The 19,027-nt window shown below is 39.3% G+C and overlaps 2 protein-coding genes, 3 long non-coding RNA genes and 1 pseudogene across 5 annotated transcripts; 4 read left to right on the top strand and 2 right to left on the bottom strand.

Annotated features, from left to right (window-relative positions):
• Positions 1–1,162: 1,162 nt before the first annotated feature.
• On the top strand, positions 1,163–2,634 carry LOC149111055 (uncharacterized). The gene is made up of 3 exons (XR_016207915.1): positions 1,163–1,435; positions 1,688–2,036; positions 2,499–2,634. It is a non-coding gene; the product is annotated as an uncharacterized LOC149111055 (long non-coding RNA).
• Positions 2,316–3,560, bottom strand: LOC149111054 (uncharacterized). The gene is made up of 3 exons (XR_016207914.1): positions 3,369–3,560; positions 3,171–3,285; positions 2,316–2,540 (listed from the first exon to the last, which is right to left on the bottom strand). It is a non-coding gene; the product is annotated as an uncharacterized LOC149111054 (long non-coding RNA).
• A 1,760-nt stretch (positions 3,561–5,320) lies between these two features.
• On the bottom strand, positions 5,321–6,994 carry LOC149111052 (uncharacterized). Its single transcript, XR_016207916.1, has 2 exons — positions 6,710–6,994; positions 5,321–5,654 (listed from the first exon to the last, which is right to left on the bottom strand). It is a non-coding gene; the product is annotated as an uncharacterized LOC149111052 (long non-coding RNA).
• LOC149111053 (uncharacterized) lies at positions 5,666–6,665 on the top strand. Its single transcript, XM_089291827.1, has 2 exons — positions 5,666–5,682; positions 6,015–6,665. The coding sequence occupies exon 2, from the start codon at positions 6,031–6,033 to the stop codon at positions 6,433–6,435; it is 405 nt and encodes a 134-aa protein (XP_089147953.1). The 5' UTR covers positions 5,666–5,682; positions 6,015–6,030; the 3' UTR covers positions 6,436–6,665.
• Positions 6,995–7,196: 202 nt separating the features above from the next.
• LOC149111051 (uncharacterized) lies at positions 7,197–8,189 on the top strand. The gene is made up of 2 exons (XM_089291828.1): positions 7,197–7,700; positions 7,965–8,189. Exons 1-2 carry the CDS (start codon positions 7,197–7,199, stop codon positions 8,088–8,090), a joined length of 630 nt encoding a protein of 209 aa, XP_089147954.1. The 3' UTR covers positions 8,091–8,189.
• Positions 8,190–8,815: 626 nt separating this feature from the next.
• Positions 8,816–11,699, top strand: LOC149111050 (uncharacterized; annotated as a pseudogene).
• Positions 11,700–19,027: the final 7,328 nt, after the last annotated feature.

The following is a 19,027-nucleotide window of genomic DNA, read 5'->3' as shown; positions in this document are numbered from 1 at the left end:
AGTTACAAAAACCATAAGGTTCTCCGATTCTATTCGAAGTTCTTTGATCCCGATTCTTTGGGCGTGGATTCCCTGGCGTTTAGTTGGGTAGGAGAAACCTGTTGGCTGGTGCCACCTGTTTCATTAGTTAAAAATGTCATCCGCCATGTATGTTTTTGTCAATGCAGAGGAACTCTGGTTATTCCTTATTAGCCTTCAGCTCCCTTTTGGCCCTATTTGGTAGAACGCAGGGAGGTTTTCCGATCATTTGTCTTTGATTTTCTCTTTGTTGAGAACGGCAAAGATGTTTATCTCCATGGGGCAAACAATAGTTCCCTTTTTGGCTCAGAGAATTTTAGTACCCCAGTGTTTTTTCTGCTGCTTGATGGAGCTGTACAGTACAGTGTTCAGTAGAATCTGTTTATGAGACATCATGTCGCGCGGCCACTTGGCCATGTTTTATGAGGGACTGCCCGTTCACCATGTGTTGGCCATGGGTGACTAAACTTTTCTAGGCCGTTGGGCCATTGTCGTCTTTGTGCGGGACTGCCCGTTTCTAGTTGTGCTGAATGCACCATTTAGGCCACTGGGCCCTCCTTATGTTTTTGGTTGCGTTGCATTTGCATTACTTCTATTTGTTCTCACATTTCTTGTCGTTACCTCCCTTGTTTACAAGGTGGATATGCGTTTGCCTCAAAGGTTGCCCACTTAAGAGATCCAGAGCTTCGAAAGTTAGCGGAAGGTCTTCCCTTGCGTGCCGTTAAAACAAAGGCCCCATCAACAAGGGAGCGTTATTCAAGAGCCTTTCAAAAATTTAGAGAATGGTCTTCTTGCTTTGAAGAAGTCGTTTGGTTGCCCTCTGATGAGATGTCAGTTGCCCTTTACTTGGAGTTTTTGCTACAGCAGAATTACCCCTACTCCACACTTGAGTCTGCCTGTTACGGCATAAACCGGGCACACAATTTGTATGGCTTTCCAAGTCCTTGTGATTCAAAATTGGTAAGGAACGTGCTCGAGGCTGCAAAAAGGGAGCTTGCAAAACCTGTTCTCAAGAAAGAACCTGTTACCCATGAAATGATTTTGAGTATATGTAACAGGTTTGCAGGTCCCAACGCTAATCTTTCTGATCTTCGCTTAGTTGCAATTTGCGTGACTGCCTATTCGGCTTTTTTCCGTTACCAGTCCGGAATATCCCGATAAATTAGGACAGTCATGACGTCATGAAGCTAGTGTTAGCAGGGAAAATGGCGGCCCTTTTATGCGGACCAAGAAAATATGTTGTTTCCAGTCTCGCATAGAGTCTGGCCAGCATTATCCAGGACTTTTTCCGACCAAACGTTGAGAAGGAGAATAAGCGGTCATTTTGGTAGTGGGAGAACGTTGACTGTCTTCTAATCATTGAGTTTTTTTGGTGTCAAGCGACGATGTAGACGCGATTTTGTGGCCAAATATTAAGGTTAGTAAAGTGTACGCGTTATTTTCTAGTATTCACGTATTTTTCATTGAGCTGTGTATATTTTTTACTGGTTCTAGTGTTGTTAAAGTTTCATCATGCCAAATTACATGGTGTAAACAACGTCAATATTTTGTAAACTCTCTTTGAATTTGAGGCGTTACAAGTATACCTGAACCGCTGTTGTTATCAGGCTTGAGTAGTGCATCGTTCCTTCATTTTTATGACAGTTGTTTTCAATTTCTCTCTCTTAAGTACATGGAAGAGCGTACTCGACTGCTCGAGGCACTTTGCCGAATTTTTGGGGAAACAACAAATGGAAAAGAGAGGAAATAAGACGTTGCTAAGTACGCGGACGAAATTAAACAAATTTGGGAGGTCTCTGTTTTGTTGGATTCACCGAATGTGCGCCCCAGTTTTATCACTGGAGAGCCAGCAGCCTGTTGAAAACCACCTACAGCACAGAAGTGGCAGCGAAACCGACAGGCCAGGGATACTGCAGTGATTCCCTGTAAATGGATGCTATCAGTATCCCAAGGAGTGGGACAAAGGGTAGAGAGATTGTTTGTGCTCATTTACCAGACGTTGAGGGCCATGCAAACATGTAAGTTAAGGTTTGTAGGGTGCATTGCACTCTTTTTTTGGGGGGGGGGGGCATTTTTTAAAAACTATACACACTACAGCTGTTCTTGGTAGGTGATGATTCTTTTCACCTCCCCATGAAGCTTGAATGTACCAGAAAGTAATGTTTTTGCAAAATAATTGTTATGAAGGCAAAGACTAAAAAGGTACGAGAGTTTAGAATGTAGTGTCGAGTGTTGAACATTACCTATTGTGAAACCAATGCAAAACATTAATTGGTTGTAAACAGGAAACATATCAGTTTGGTTAAGAATATGTAATAAAAAATAGAAAACATAAGAGTTATCAGACCACTTGAGGGCAATCTCTTATTTAGTGAGACTAATGTGGTAACTACATTCAAAATAAATTCATATGTTAAGACGAAAAATACATTTGTAGTAAGCAATGTAATAATCTTCTAAGTGCTTATGATTTGTTTCAGGTCCTGCATTCTGCTAAGAGGCAAATTCAAGGTCGAGAGTACCTATAGAGTGAATAAAATAAAATGGATTTCACTTTCAAGACTGAATTTGTTTTGTATACTTTAAATAAATATATAATAAAACCTTGGGACATATGGATGGATTGTGAATGCTCCCTTGTCAACCTGTCCAGGAATTATATTTTGATATTTTTGGGTAAATAACTTGTGAAAGTCAGCAATTATATGTAAGTTTTCATAATTTAAATGTGGAAATCAGACATGATATCTTTTAGTACAGTAACAAAAAGATAAAAGAAATATTTGAAATAAATACCAAAATGGAGAAATTTCAGATTTACAAAGAACATATTGACAGAATTTTTGACTATCCCTGCATCTAACAACACTAAAATTTTGGATACATTTTTTCTAGCTTAGTTTATTTTGTATAAAAGAACAAGAATTTCTCACTCGTATGCGTTATTGAAAATTCTGTGTTAATGATGATTTCATTTCCTCGATTTAGCCAAAGCGTATAACATTTTGGACATCTACAATTTATCTTTGTTGGCATACAAGAACACGCGCGTGCTGTCGATTTCGGCCCGATAATCCCTAGATAACAGGAAAGCCTCAATTCTCATATCGATCATTTCTGTGCTTAGAAAAAGGCTGAGTAAAGATGATTACCGATTGTACGGTCTCTTTCCAAAGAATGATAACAGCAGCTCGTCAAACGTGGCCCGCATTACGTTCTGTGGTGCTTCCTTCGGTCCGAGGATAATCGTTATTTGGGCAGAATTGTCTGTGAAATGGAACGCGAACACAAACTTTCCTTTTATTTTATAATTTGGACAGTATTTAACCCAATTCGAGATAAATATATACCTCCTGAAGGCCGGCATTCATGGCATTGGAAAGTATTCGCAACTCTCTTTGTCCGCCATCTTGAATCTCTAGGTTTGTTGTGAAACACAACACTCCAATCAAAACACGCATTCTCATTGGTTGAAACGTGAGTTTCGTGACATCACAGATGTCCTAATTTATCGGGATATTCCGGACTGGTTACAACGAGTTGGCTAGCCTTCGTTGTTGTGACGTAAGTTTTTGCGATACATTTGTTAGGATTTATGTATTTAAGGTGGCTCAACAGGGCTGAATAACGTCTGCGCATGTGCGAGATGTCATGGCTCGTGCTGCCGCGAACGGCCTGGGCACCATAACACACCTCGAAAAAATGGCGGCGTTTTCAAAAAGTTTCGTATAGCGCCCGGTTTATGGGGAAAAAGTAGAACCAAACTAAAAACGGTAGAAAGAAATCTTTACACTAGTTCCCTCGACCATTGGCCGGCACATACCTTTTTGTACACAGGGGTTTAAAGTTTGTACAATTGGTGAAAACAGCGCGTGAACACGAAAGATTTATCGAGGACTTCGGAGATGACATCTTTCGCCGTGTTTTGGACTTTATTTACGTCCATTCTATTGTTTTTGGGGGCAAATGCAAAACCAAATGAGCGGACTTTCTGGTTTGTTAAGCTAACACGAGCTAGAGAAACATGCCAAGGTCGATTGAGGCGGTTTGACGAAGCCATTGCTCGGTTCGTGGACGGGAATTTAAATTGCTGGGCCTGTACTCGGCATTGGATGAGAGCCACTCGGGAAGCGAATGAATATTGCTCGTCTCCACTCTTGGAGCACTCCACTGAGCTGTCGAAAAGAAAAGTCACCAGGCAGTTTTACCGTCTCTTTGATCGGGTAGGAGCTAATGTCCCTACTTACCGGCCCGGAACCCGATGGTTGTAACCCGAAAACACTGACCCCCGGTCCGCGGACCCCCATAACAGACCGGGTCCGCGGACTACCCTACGGACCGGTCCATGGACTACCCCTACGGACCCCCTCTACGGACCACCCTAAAATAGTGTAAAAATAATAAATAAAGATTTCACTAATGGGTTGCCAAATAGATTCAGACTTGTGTCGGTGATTTTTCGAGTGTTACACTGTGCAAATGTAACAGACTCGGGTTTTAACAACCCAAGTCCCCCACCCCTCCCCCAAAAAAATGCCTAAAAGCTTTTTTCAGCGTAAGGAAATGCCGATGGTAAGAAGGAAAGTTCTTACCTTCCATTCGTGGCTCAATCAGGCTATGGAAGATATATTTTTAGGCCGTTAATTGTTGTTTGTATCTGTTATTCCGCTGAGCAAATTGTGAAGCCTGGAATGAGTTCACGAACCCACGGGAAAATGGGCTGAACAAAATGGCAGAGGGAAAAGAGCATGAATTTCGAGGCTTCCTGGAGGCTTCCCCGTATGTGTCTTTCATATATTTTATGGCCACAGCAAAGAAAATAGCAATGTGTGATGATTTGAATTGCACCCGAGCCTGAATCCAGGTCTGTTACATTTGTTCAATGTAACATTCGGAATTTCGCTGTCACGAGTAATCTATTAGACAACCCGTAAATGAAATATTTTATTTATTAATTTTATTATATTTTGGGGGGTGGTCCGTAGAGGGGGTCCGTTGGGGGGTCCGTGGACCGGTCCATAGATAGTCTGCAGACCCGGTCCGTAGTGGGGGTCTGCGGACCGGGGGTCAGTGTTTTCGGGTTACCCACCCAATGGTGTAATTAGTGTTCACGATTGCTGATAGTGTTTTCTCCAGTGATCCAGACTATGTCCCACCAGTACAAGTAAGTGAAGTGCTTGTTTTTGTCTAATGCAACATTGAGATAATTATACAACATATAACTAATATTTGATGCCCCTGAAACTGAAATACCAGTCCCACAAGGTCCACACACACACACACAAAATAGGCTGGAGCCATATTTTGTTCCTTTGTTTATTTGCCAATTCTGCCCACCAAAACAATACTGCATATTTGCTACTTTCTTATCACAAAAAAATTGTTCCAGAACTATACCAAAATATTTTATCATGTATCTACTCCTTACAGAGAAACCGTAAACTGTCAACCTCCTCTCCAACCAGTGTTCAGTCACCTGATGGCAGACAGGTACATGTACATATAATAATTAAATGTGTTAAAAATCAATTTCTAATATAAAAATTGTCAGTAATAACAACATGGAGACAATGTTTTGGTATGAATCTTCTTAGGAGAATGCTTCACAAAGCATGGTCAGTCAACTTGGGAGAACACTGGAAAATAAGGAAATAACATCTTCAGGTATACATGTAGAAGTTTCAACAAATTTACTATTCCTGTAGGATAAAGTATATAATTGTATTTCCTAATTAAAACTAAATAACTCTGAGGAGGCACTGCAACAAGAGGAAACATGCGGGTACAACAGATGAGTAAATTTGTATATTCTAAAATGAAATTATTTTTCTGATTAAACATTCCCTCCACATCATCCCCACTGCATTAATTAATGTTTAAAAAATAGTTATAAATAATTAGAAATGGTTCTTCCATTCGAATGAGTGTTTACGCACATGCAGATGCAGTAGAAAAGCTTTTAATATACATTATACATTATACATTATATTTTGTAGCCAGTGCCAGACCGCTATGTTTAAATACTATGAAAACAGTGGTGGGCAGCTGTATGGTGTGCAGGAAGCAGCAACTAAAATGGAGCAGGCAAAAGCCCTTGATAGCCTTGATGTCTCTGCAGAGTTGCCAGTCAGTATCATCAGAGAGCAGACTCCAACAGCAAGCCTGCCGTACCACTTAAACCAAGCCCAGCTGAACAATACCAAGACAGCATGTATCTTCATTATAAATGACAAAACGGTGGCATTCATCCCTACACAGAATGGAATAACTGTGTTTGACAGTCATTACCATGGGACAAGTGGAGCATTTTTGGCAATGGCCCCAAACGATGCAGCGTTTGAACTGCTTTCATGGTTTAAAACGATTAACAGCATCCCACATAATTTAGGAACAGTAACATGTGCTTCATTTAGATAATGAAATATATCGATCGATTAAGATAAGCAAACACTGTACATAAAAGTACTGTACAGTTGTATAGATACATGTAGCCAACAATATACGTTCCTGGAGAAAGCATTTTTTGAGCTTTAAGTCTTGCGAGTAAGCTTACGAGTGCATGCAGGTGCTGACCATACAAGTTTTACGACAGCAATTCCATACCACAGCGTTTGTGTTAAAATAAATTTTACGACTCGCTAAAGAAAGGTGCCATTTTGATTACAAAACAAACTAAGATCGTAATACTCACGTCTGACGACACTTTTCCAAACTCTCGTGTTGCCGTCAATGTCCCCCAAACATCATTTTTCTCTCAAACGAAGCAAACGACTGTCGATCGAAACGACGCTGAATCGTGGCGGTTGAATCCAAAGTTCTAAATATTTACCGCGTTAACTACAAGTTTTCTTGTATTTCTCGGCATTTCTTTGGGAACAAAAACTTCGATTTGTTCAAATTATCATTTTCCAAAGCATAAAAAGGAGATATTTGCGTTTAGGTGCCAACATAATGGTAAAATTTCTGCTCCTTTCTTGTCGTCATTCAACTGAACACGAAAGAACCACACATCACGTTCGCGCCGAAATTTGATTTTGTTGTGCTGACCTCTCGCACATGCGCAGACGTTATTCAGCCCTGTTAGGTGGCTCTATATAGTTTTTTTGGCGCGCGAGGCATGGGTGCGAATGACGCGAGCGCGCGAGTATTTAAAAGAAAAGTAAAAAACAAAAATAAACATGGCGGCGAGACTTTTATCGCGAGTCGCGTTCCACTTACCGCTATCCTTTTTGACCAGAACAAGTGTTCATCAAAAAACGCCTAGAAATGTGTTTAAAAATACACTTCTTTCGTGTTCTCCTGACGTGGTTAAACTGAGAAGCCAATTCGCAGCAGTTATCGCGCCGACATCAGAGAGAGAGAACAGTCGTGATCGTACGCGAAGGAAGTCACAGAGTGGTCACGGTGTGCTTTTTATGGTCGGAGGCTTCGCTTTGAGTTCCCTGGGCGATGAAACACCGAAAACAGCTGAAGAGTCTGCAAAGGCGCAACTGACATCGGAAACAAAACCACCATTGCGTGACGAGAAGGGTCGGTTCTCAAGAAAGAAACCCGCTCAAAGTGGAAACACGGACGACAGGACTCGTGGGATAAAGGAGTGGAGGGCAAAGAGGAAATTGGAGTTTCAAGGAATGGTCGAAGATTGGTCCCCACCGAAGAAAAGAGAAACCCGTTTAAATCAGGTGTGGTTTAAATCTTGTTTTCGCTATACGTGGCACCAAGCAATTCCCTAAAAGTTTTAAGACAAGTGCTTCATCAAGACTTTCTTTGCTCAGAAATAGTTCTCCATTTGAACTTTTGTATTATACCACAGGTAGCTCATAGCAAATTGTCAACATAATTATTCCTGAACATTCTGACATTTCATTTTAAAATTCCAACATTTTTTGTTACAGTTACAACCTAATAATTACCATTAAAATGTATAAGGTTTAAATTTTTATCAGGAACAAACAAAGAAGGAAAATTGCATTCCACATGGAAGTAGAATTATGGACTTGGATGTTTTGAGAAGTTCATTGAAATGTTGTCAACACTGTAAAGCAGGTGAGAAGAAACATTTTTCTGCCTAAAGAAAATCAACACTAAAGAAAAGTCAAAATGAATTCTCAGTTTTATGGCAAGTACACACAGCTTTAAGGCTATAAAATTAACAGGTTTCCAAAAAAGAATTATGAGGTTGATAATACATGTATATCTTAAATACATTACAAAACGTCTCATATGCAATCAGCCATAAAAAGCCTCGGGTTGGTCCTTAAATTTTTGGGCAAGTTCCCTATAACAAGCGTCACACAATTGTTTGTCTATTGTGAGCAACAAAAATGTTTTTGATAAATTTGGAACAAACAAGCAGTTGTAAATTTGCCAAAGACCACAAATTGCATTCACTGCATTTTGAAATGTTGTTGGTTTTTGCAAAAATTTACTTGTGCTCGTTTATTCCAAATTAAAGGAGAAAACACACTGCCAGAATAAAGTATCAGATCTTCCTGAGTATCAATATATTCACTTTATTTTCAGCCAATTTGCCATTGTGGAACATAACAGCAGAAAAAAAATGTGGGTTAGCCTCAGTGTTCTCAGTTACCTGTGCAGTGTGTGGTACAGAGAATGTTGTCAAGACCTCCAATGAACACAGGAGCGGTCAAAGAGGTCCAATCAGTCAGGATGTTAATTCAAGAGCTGTTCTTGGGTGTCTACATACAGGAATCGGTGAAACCCACCTAAATAATTTACTGTGTACATTAAATATTCCCTCTATGAATCCAGTAACTTTCAAGAGTAGAGAAAATGAGATTGGGCATGCAGTAGAGCAAGTAACAAAGAAAAGTTGCAAAACTGCAATGTCAGAAGAAAGAAATGCTGCCATCAAAAGTTACAGAAAGTTATCAACTACTTAGTCAAATGTTTTACTTATAGCGTGTCTCAAAATAAGGGAAATCCATCAGCACTTCAAAAATCCTTAAAAAGCATTCTACCACATTCGTTTGGAGACCACAAAAATTGCAATGAATCATGGTGTGGTACCAAGAAAGACCCTATTAACTATAAACACTCTGACTTACCCTATGGCAAAGATATAGATCTCTATGGTGATGATGAAAGGAAAGCTTTGGATAGAATTTTTGATGAATATTGTACTGACATAGTAGTTGCAAAGTTATCACCTGGGTCAAATTCGCAGAGAAATGAGGCCCTAAACAGTGTTATAGGCTCAAAAAATCCCAAAATCAGATACTATGGTGGAAGTGAAAGTAATGACTTCCAAGTGGCCTGTGGCATCTCGCAAGTAAACCTTGGATATCAGTACATTAGCCAAACACTTGAGAGCCTCAACATTGAACCTGGTATACACTGTATCAGCTACATTGAAAGGATGGATCACAAGGCTACCCAAGACAAACTAAGAAAAAACAGCATTAATTTCAAACGCCGAAGAGCTCAACTACATAAGCAGAAGTCAAGCTAAGGAAGGAAACACATACCAAAGTGGAATAGGACTTAACCTGGATCCAAACAATTCTACCAAACTGATCCAAGAATTCGACATCATCAATTTGAAAATTTCAAGTGAGGAGCTGAAAAACTTTGAAACATGCATTCCTGAATTAACGATCAGACCAGTGGCGGAGAAATTTCCCCATGACAGAAACACTGTTTACAATTTCATCATTTACGATATTGAAACAAACACGTCTGGAAAACCCGCAGAAATATGCCAGCTTTCAGCAGTTGATCGATCAGGTTTGCACTGTTTCAACGACTATATATTACCTTTGAGGGATGTAGATATTCGTGCTACAAGGGTAAATGGTTTAAGTGTCCGAACAGTCAGAGGCGTCAGGACCCTGTTCAAAAACAATCAACCAGTCGAAACTGTGTCACTTGGAAAGTCACTCGAAAATTTCCTAACCTACTTGCAGCTACTTGGAGAAAACTGTCAGGCGTGTGAAAGGCGATAATAATATTTATACTGTTTTAATCGGGCACAACTCTCAGGTTTTCGATAATCCAACTCTTCTTCGTCAAGGTGGACATCAACTTTGTGAAAAGCTTTCCTGTTTTAACGTTTTCTTTTCTGACACTCTCCCTGTGATGAAGAACTTGGTCAAACGTAAACATCCCTCTCTGGTCTTACCGGATGGTTCCACAGTTAAATTAAATCAACAATCCATTTATCAGACACTTTTCCATGAGCCTTTCCCCGCACACGATGCAATGGAGGATGTTAGAGCTTTAAGAAGAATAGTCTTCGACTCCCGTTTGAACATTTCAGAGGACATGTTGACAGAGAACATGTCAACAACACAGTACGCAAACTAGTGAGACAATCTCAGATAGTGCAGAGCGCAATTGATAGCTCTGGTACAGTAGTCCCATAAGTACTCACCCCTACTCGGTTCACTTCCGGTTTGTGTCTACCTTGGTAGTCTGCTACGGCTTTTCCCCTTTGCAGTGTGTATGTTTCAAGGTTGTATTTTCATTCAAGGTCCAAACATTACGCACAAATTAATTACTACTGGTGCTTTAAGTTGATTTTCGTTCATTTTAAATTCAACAATACGCTGAAGCAGCAAACGTGACAATTTAGCTCTTCACGCCAACTTTGTAACTTGATACTTTTGTTTTCCTCGCAAAGGCATGTAATATGAAACCCCTGTTTTCTCCAAAACATACGGAAGATGTCCTTGTTTTTTGGAGATAAATGAAAGAAAGTTAAATATCTGATGTAGTGATGAAGAAACGGAACAGAGACGATGTTTTACTAAAAATGCAAATTTTTACCGATGAACAAGAACTAATTTAATTATCAGATAGTCACGAAATACCACTTTCTTTTTCTGTTGCCACCTTTGTTGTTAACAATAAAACAATTCAAAATTAACACACAACGATATTGATGGCTGAGAAGCTTTTCAACGAAAAGTATTGAAGATAAACAGCGCTACTTGGCCGATATGAATGAGTCTCCTCAAAGACTGATTAAATTAATTTGCGCTTTCATTAGGTGCCACGGCGTCTGCAGCAATATTTGAGCATTTTCCTGGTTTCTTTTGTTACAAATTCACAATCTGCGGAGTATTAGCGCCACTAACTTGAGAACTTTTTGGTCTCTCTTACAGACACAATTAAGGCAAGAAATAAACAAGTCGCTAAGGAGAAGCAATATATTTGAACTCTGACAAGCACACTATTGTAGATTGAAAACAGTGGATGATATTTGTTGAACCGACCTGTGTGTAATTCTAAAGGCTACGCAGCCACAGTAACGTTTCACTTTTGCAATAAAAAGGGACAACTGGCGCTACCTGAAAAATAACTGCCGTCCTTGGTCACATGACACGATATATAAAATACTGCGTGTAAAGATAGTGTATAACACTAACAATGCTAGAACGCATGCGTCTTACATGTTGAGCTCTACCATAAGGAAAACCACTCAACATTTGTGCGTGATTCCGTATGCAATGTATCCTTCACCTAATATAGAAGTCACGAACCCTAACTAATCTACGCATGCGTTTAGGGCAAATTAGTTTTGTTCTAAGGAGAATGGTACCACAAGGAGAGCAAGGGGTTACCTGAAACAAATATATAGCTTTGCGATGTTCAAAGTTAAGCGACGGCGATGGAATGTGTTTTACGTAGAGTACACATGTACCTTTCCCACCCTACTCCCATTACTTCCTTGCCTATAGACTAATTAATTAATTGAAATTAATTAATTAAACAAACATTAAAGTTTACACCTTAGCGCCATAGGGCCATAGCGCCATAGCGCCTTAGTTCCTTAGCGGCAGGCAACCCCCATAACCATCCCAATAGTGCACTCTGCACTAAAAACGACATGAAATACCTTGATCGTCGCTACGAACTCCTGCAGACGTTCCGAAGAACGCTTTATCATCCAACAAACGCGGAATTCCCCATCAAGCAACAGATTGCTGAAAAAATAGCCGGAAGTGGCATTTCATATCGAGATCTTAAGAATGTTTTCGAGAAGTTCGGAGCAAAAGGGTTTGTTGGCGTATTGTCTCTGCCTCCATCTTCAGCAACTAGCAAGGCGCCACGAGTGACAAAAACAACCCGTATTCTAGCCAAGATCGTTGAGCACTTCAAGGCAGTGGAGGAAACCACAAGTTAAAACGCATTTCCATAAGTATTACAACACTTATTAGGTATACTTTTCGCCGTCGTGGGAAAAATAAGCTTCTACATCTCGACTAATTTTCAACTAGCACGTGCGAAGGAAGCGAAACGTGAGCATGCGCAGTACCGTAACTTGAAGAATTTCTATTTTGATGACGTCACGAAAATACAGGGGTCTTTGGGTGATCTAAAACGCATATTAAGCGCGTTCCAGACGGTGAATTTTTTTGAAAATTGGCACATGGATATGATTTTTCTTTTTCTCGCTGTTAAGCAAAAATCATCAAATTTTATACATACATTAATGTAATATGCGTAAAAAACGAAAATTGCGAATTCCTCTGAAAATTATGTACAGATTTTCTTGTAGCTTTGTCAATTGAAACTCCTTGTGTGTTAACTGTGTTTCCCCCAAAACAAAGAAAATTCACCGTGTAGAAACCTAGAAACACCGTCTAGAAGTCAGGCAGGTTAAAAAAACAAGCCAAGCATTTCTATCAGTAGTTGCCATAGCATTTAGGTTCTGAAAGTGTCTTCCATACGTAGCCTAAGGCTGTAGGTTTTTTATTATTGACCTTCTACCGAGTGCTATGTTGTAAACATTTGCCAAGGGAGAAATTACTTATGCATATTTAATATCCAAAGCTTTGTGAAATACTATATAGAGCCACCTTAAGAGCAAAACTGATGTTTATAGGGATGGCGCCCATGTTTTGTTACCAAAATCAGACTGTTTCTTGCCCTTTTCACATGCTTAACAGATACGTCTGTAACGCTAATTTAGACTTGTTGTTTTGCACTTCGTTGAGAGTTTCAGTTTATTTTTAGACATTATGTTTGTTTTTTCAGTGATGAAACCGAACACGCGAGATTCCCGCCATTTTTGTTTTAGTAGCCAATCGGATTAAGGCTCTCGTTCGTGGATTGGTGCGAGAAGGATATCAAGAGATCAGTTTGTTTGTTAAAGGAAAATAGCGCGTCTTATACGGGATTACGCCTTACAGAATTGTGAGTATATCGACAATATGTTGGAGAGAGTTTTTCGCTGTTTCGATTTTTTGGTTAGATCCGATTTTTTAGAATTGCTATAGTCAACCCACATGTATGCTGTTGCTTTCAGTTGACTAGCTAGCTTGTGCTGATTAAACTAGTTCAAAACAACTGGTAGATCCCGTGGACTTTATTTTCGAGGTGTGTCTTCAATTCGAGTAGTACCCTGATCCGTGGTGCGAAACACGCCTTCGTCTTTACCGTCTTTTCGCTCCTTGCATTTTCCTAAAGTTACCTCTTCTTACAGTTTGCGTTCCACGGGTATGAGTTATACCAGAACTAGGGAAATAGTTTTAGAAGCGTTTGCGGAATTAGGGTATCCTCCTAAACACTTGTTTGGTTTACGCAGTCTAAGAGCAGGAGGTGCTTCTGCAGCCGCTAACGCAGGCGTCAGTGATCGACTCTTCAAACGTCACGGCAGATGGAAGACTGATCGAGCCAAGGACGGCTATATTAAGGATAATTTAGAATCTTTACTCTCAGTGTCGAGAGGTTTGCATACTTAGTTTTATTTGTTCCCTTTCTTTATTTTCGAAAGCGGGCATCAATAAACGAGATGCCCGCCCCTGATGCTGTGTTTATGTTTATTAAGATTAGTTACAAAATATTTTATAATCGTTTCAGGGTGATTAGAGTAAAAATATATTTTGTAACGTTTCGCTAATGACACTGAAGTTTGTTTATAATGTATGATTCGTGTTAACTGTAGAAGTACTTTAGGCGTGCCTGCAGGTATGATGAATCCCTAGGGGCTATAAGGCTATTTAAGATTTTGTAAGTTATGCAAGAGCCACTCGAAGGCATCTCTTGCAACTTTGCCTTATTGTTTATTCACTGCTGTAATTTCTTTATGGTGATGATGTAAACTCTCGCTGCATCAATAAACGAGATGCCCGCCCCTGATGCTGTGTTTGTGTTTATTAAGATTAGTTACAAAATATTTTATAATCGTTTCAGGGTGAATAGAGTATAAATTCTTTTATAACCTGGCGACAACTTGGGCGCTAAAACATGTTTTTAGTCCTGCTGTTAAGAGCCAAAAATAACCAAAATCGTTCATTTTGTGATAAAAGCATGAAACTTCCCAGGATTACTAACCTCTATAAGGTAAACATTTTCTGATATGAAGTATGAAGCCATCCCAAATTTACACCCACAACAATGCTACGCGCATGTCAAGAAATTACATATTAAGCCTCATATTAAGCCTGGGAGTCTAAAAATTTGTCACGTGATTGGTCACGTGACCATCATTTCGATAAACGATAAAATAATACCTAATATTGTATTAATACGAATAATAATTTTTATTTCTCTTCTTATTTCTCGTTTTTCCTCGCATATAAAATGAGGTAATCATTTTGAACATTACATATAGAGTCATCAGAGATTCAAACTTGGAAACAGTATCATATTGGGGCTCTACATCAAATCGAGGCTTAGACGAAGCAAGGATCTATGTTGGCTATTGAGGTGATCTGCTTAAGGTCATTCCCCAGTATTGCATTGCGCATCCCTACTCCGCATAATTTCGCGCGTGATTAGCGCGCGCACATTAAAAAATGGCGGCTTTTTCTTCGCGGCTGGACCTCGCCATAGAGGTAAATCGTCATTTTCTCGAAAACGAGTACGGTGACCTATCATTTTTTTCTGTTGTGTTGAATTGAGTAATAAATTTCTCTATGTAAAATAAATATGGGCCAATTCTCAGTGTTGAGCAAGAAACAATCGTCGGAAACGTGATTTTAACAAGCAATCGTGACTGCAATCATAGTGCTATTGTAATATATGGTATAAACAAGGTGCTGTTGCTCCTAAACGAACATGGGGACCCCTCATTTTTATTTCCAAATTTAAGTTCCTACAATGTAAACAGTCAATAGGCAAAGTTTGACAAAAATCTCAGTGCCGGTTCTATTTCAGTGGAATGACCTTAAGGTGGCTCCCTATAGTTTTACGATTGCACGCGTGCGTAGGACGAAAGCTCAAGTAATCTGCGCGCGCTCAAAGGACATCAACATGAGCACAAAAAGCAAAACTGACAGTGAATTTTCTTGCGTTTCCATCGGTGAGGTTTTTCTTTTTTAAAAAAAACTTTGCCTCTGTTGTAACCACATACAATTCCTGTAAAATACCCTATTTCTGTTAAAATCTGTCAGAGCTAACTTGATATATTTAGAAGAATGAAAAATTACAGGATATTGGAAAAACCGTCTGAACAACCTTGACTTTTTATCAATTCAAAATGGCACCCAATATCATTTCCATGATGTGGCAAAGTATGAAAACATTTCACCGAAGGAGAGTATAAATCTTGAGGAGTTTAAGCCAAAATGAGGAATATATCTGCCTGTCATTAGATGAGACGTTGCCATGGTAACGGCCTTAATCCAAAAATTGACAACCAAAAAATAAGCCTTATTTTAACAGTACCCATAGTGGTAAGTCTCTACAGGTAAAACTTTAAGAGAAATTAACTAAGTTTCCTTTTCTAACTCGCGCTCCATAGGAAGGGTGTTCGTAAATACTCTAGGGAGCCACCTTAAGGACGTTCACACTAATTGTTTCTGCGCATCGTTACTGTGCACGTAAATTCACAAGCCACGTCATGCATGAGAGCGCGCGCTAAGTAATAAAATAGGCAATGATAGGACAGATGGCCATTGCTATAGCTTTGCCTGGATTTAACGATCTTAGACGTTCGGTGACCCCTACTTTTCTTTCCAGAAACAGATTTTATTTACCATTATCTCCACATCGTCTGAAACTGAACAAAAAATCAATGCGGGAAGTTAAAAAAATTTCAAGATTTCTGTCCATGGGACATTGGATCCTACCATCTTGCGGCTGCAAGGCGCATGAAACTATGGTCGCTAAATGCGAACTTGTTCTTCAAGGAACCTCGCCAGTTAACTGAATTCACTTAATAGGTCCACTTAAACAATATTTGGCAGAGAACATTTCATTTCAAAGATCCACTTGCAATATTTTTGGGCTTACAGACACTGTGGCCTTATTCGCTAACGAAGCCCGATTTTTTCAGATTTAGGGTGTTCTTCCGGGCATGTTCTCTCCAAAATGAAGTCGGTGACCCCCCATTTTTTTTTTACATTTTTGACATAACTAACTCATCATCCTACAGTGGTAAAAGTCCCAGAAAAAAAAAATCAATGTTGTAAAATTTTCGTACGACCATCCTTAAGTCTGGCTTAATGGGATATAAGTAATTTCGGTGCGGATCTGGGAAAACTCTTGATTGGTTTAAATCGTATTTGACTAATCGCACACAAGGGTGCTTCGTTAATGGCTGTCTCTCTAGCTTCACCACTCTTAAATGTGGTGTGCCACAAGGAACCATCCTTGGTCCTCTTTTGTTTCTAATTTGTATTAACGATTTGCCCAGCTGTCTATCGTTTAGCGTACATGTATGCTGATGACACCCACATTACTTATGCTGGTTCTGATTTGCATCTGATTCAGTCTAGTCTATGTCACGACCTTGAAAAGCTAAGCAAATGGCTTGTGTCTAACAAACTTACCTTGAACGCTACAAAACGGACTTTATGTTGATCGGCTCCAGGGAAAGATTAAGTACTGTATCTGATATACTCGAACTCTCCATTGATAATGGTCCGATTGAACAAGTTTCCTCTGTGAAATCACTGGGGTATATATTAATGAAAATCTAACGTGGCATTCCCACTTGATAAACTGTGTAAAAAGTTCGCTTAGAACTGCAACTGGAGCCATAAAGCGAGTTAAGCCATCTGTCCCTCAATCTAACTTACTCTGCACATACAACTCACTAGTTCAACCTCACTTTGATTACTGCAGCCTAGTCTGGGGTAATTGTGGCGAAACATTATCTAATAAGGTACAAAAACTACAAAACCGTGCTGCACGAGTAATAACTTCATCGGCCTATGAAGCTGATGTCGATTCCTTGTTTCACAAACTCAGCTGGAAAGACTTGCAATTTCAACTCCAAATTCAGAAAGCTCTAAGTAATGGTTTTCAAGTCTTTAAACGGTCTGGTTCCCGAATATCCTACTTCTAAATTTGTAACGCGAAATGAATCAAATTATGCTCTGAGGGACTCGGTTAACTTGTTGTTCCCTTTCTGAGAACTAACTACATGAAAAAGAGTTTTAGTTACAGTAGCGCAACCCTTTGCAACAGCTTACCCTGTAACATTAGAGAGTTTGGTTCATTAAATCAATTTAAACGCTTTCTCTATCGTAATTTTTAAACACAAAGCATTCACGGAAATCAGGTTTATAAGTAGAATATTGTTGTCAGTTATTACAAAATTAACATATGATTGTACCTGTTTGGTACAATCTTTATTGTACCTGTTTGTGCAATTGTGGTGGAAATTGCAACTAAAAGAACCTTTATTCAGCTAGTGCTTTTAAAAGCAGGCATAGGAACGTTATAGCCAATGACAGCTGTTTTTCAAAAGGTTTCCTTCAGACCAAAAAGTTCAACAAGTGTTTATTGTAACATACCTGATCTATTCCGGCATATTTGAAAGTCTCAAATTCGAAACAGGTGTCTCAATCACAGTAAGCAAGTAACTCAAGAAAATAATGTCAATGAAACCTAATATATAAATTGACTCTGTATCTCAGCCTCGATTTGATGCATAATTCTGATATTACGTTTTTGGCACATCTCAAACATACATTTAAGGTTTGAATTTCCTAGTCTAGATAATAGAATCTACATTGCAAATGATAAAATTGGCATGTAAAAAATGATAATGATTTCATCAGTGCCTATTGCTTTGCTGGTAATTGAAAACAATGGTCACGTGACTGTCACTTGACATAATTTAAGACTATGGCACTGGTTAATTTGTTATTGTATAGCTGGTTTTCACATGACGTCACTGAAACTCGAACTACAAAACTATTGATCTTCCTGGGATTTTACTTAAACGATGTATAAGAGCAGCTGAAAACTAACATTCATACAAATTTTCGCTCCGAATGGGTTTTTAGTGCAGAGTGCACTATTGGGATGGTTATGGGAGCTGCCTGCCGCTAAGGAACTAAGGCCATATGGCACTATGGCGCTAAGGTGTAAACTTTAATGTTTGTTTAATTAATTAATTTCAATTAATTAATTAGTCTAGAGGCAAGGAAGTAGTGGGGGTAGGGTGGGAAAGGTACATGTGTACTCTACGTAAAACACAATTCCTCGCCGTCACCTAGCTTTGAACATCGCAAAGCTATATATTTGTTTCAGGTAACCCCTTGCTCTCCTTGTGGTACCATTCTCCTTAGAACAAAACTAATTTGCCCTAAACGCATGCGTAGATTAGTTAGCGTTCGTGGCTTCTATATTAGGTGAAGGATACATTGCATACAGAATCACGCACAAATGTTGAGTGGGGTTCCTTATGGTAGAGCTCAACATGTAAGACGCATGCATTCGAGCATCATTAGTGTTAAACACTATCTTTCCACGCGGTATTTTATATATCATGTCATGTGACCAAGGACGGCAGTTATTTTTCAGGTAGCGCCAATTGTCCCTTTTTATTGCAAAAGTGAAACGTTACTGTGGCTGCGTAGCTTTAAGAATTACACACAGGTCGGTTCAACAAATATCATCTGCTGTTTTCAATCTACAATAGTGTGCTTGTCAGGGTTCAAATGTATTGCTTCTCCTTAACGGCTTGTTTATTTCTTGCCTTAATTGTGTCTGTAAGAGAGACCAAAAAGTTCCCAAGTTAGTGGCTTTATTACTCCGCAAATTGTAAATTTGTAACAAAAGAAACCAGGAAAGTACTCAAATATTG

Source organism: Orbicella faveolata, unplaced genomic scaffold, assembly GCF_042242905.1.
Source record: "Orbicella faveolata isolate gen_17 unplaced genomic scaffold, um_ofav_v1 contig_24, whole genome shotgun sequence".
NCBI lineage: Eukaryota > Metazoa > Cnidaria > Anthozoa > Scleractinia > Merulinidae > Orbicella > Orbicella faveolata.
Note: the sequence above shows the minus strand (reverse complement) of the source record. Positions and strands in the feature narration are given on the sequence as shown.

Excerpts from the sequence above, each read along its gene's own strand:
- LOC149111053 (XM_089291827.1), top strand. The coding sequence starts at position 6,031 with ATGTTTAAATACTATGAAAACAGTGGTGGGCAGCTGTATGGTGTGCAG.
- LOC149111051 (XM_089291828.1), top strand. The coding sequence starts at position 7,197 with ATGGCGGCGAGACTTTTATCGCGAGTCGCGTTCCACTTACCGCTATCC. Across the intron at positions 7,701-7,964 it reads GAGAAACCCGTTTAAATCAG|GAACAAACAAAGAAGGAAAA; the intron begins GTGTGGTTTAAA and ends AATTTTTATCAG.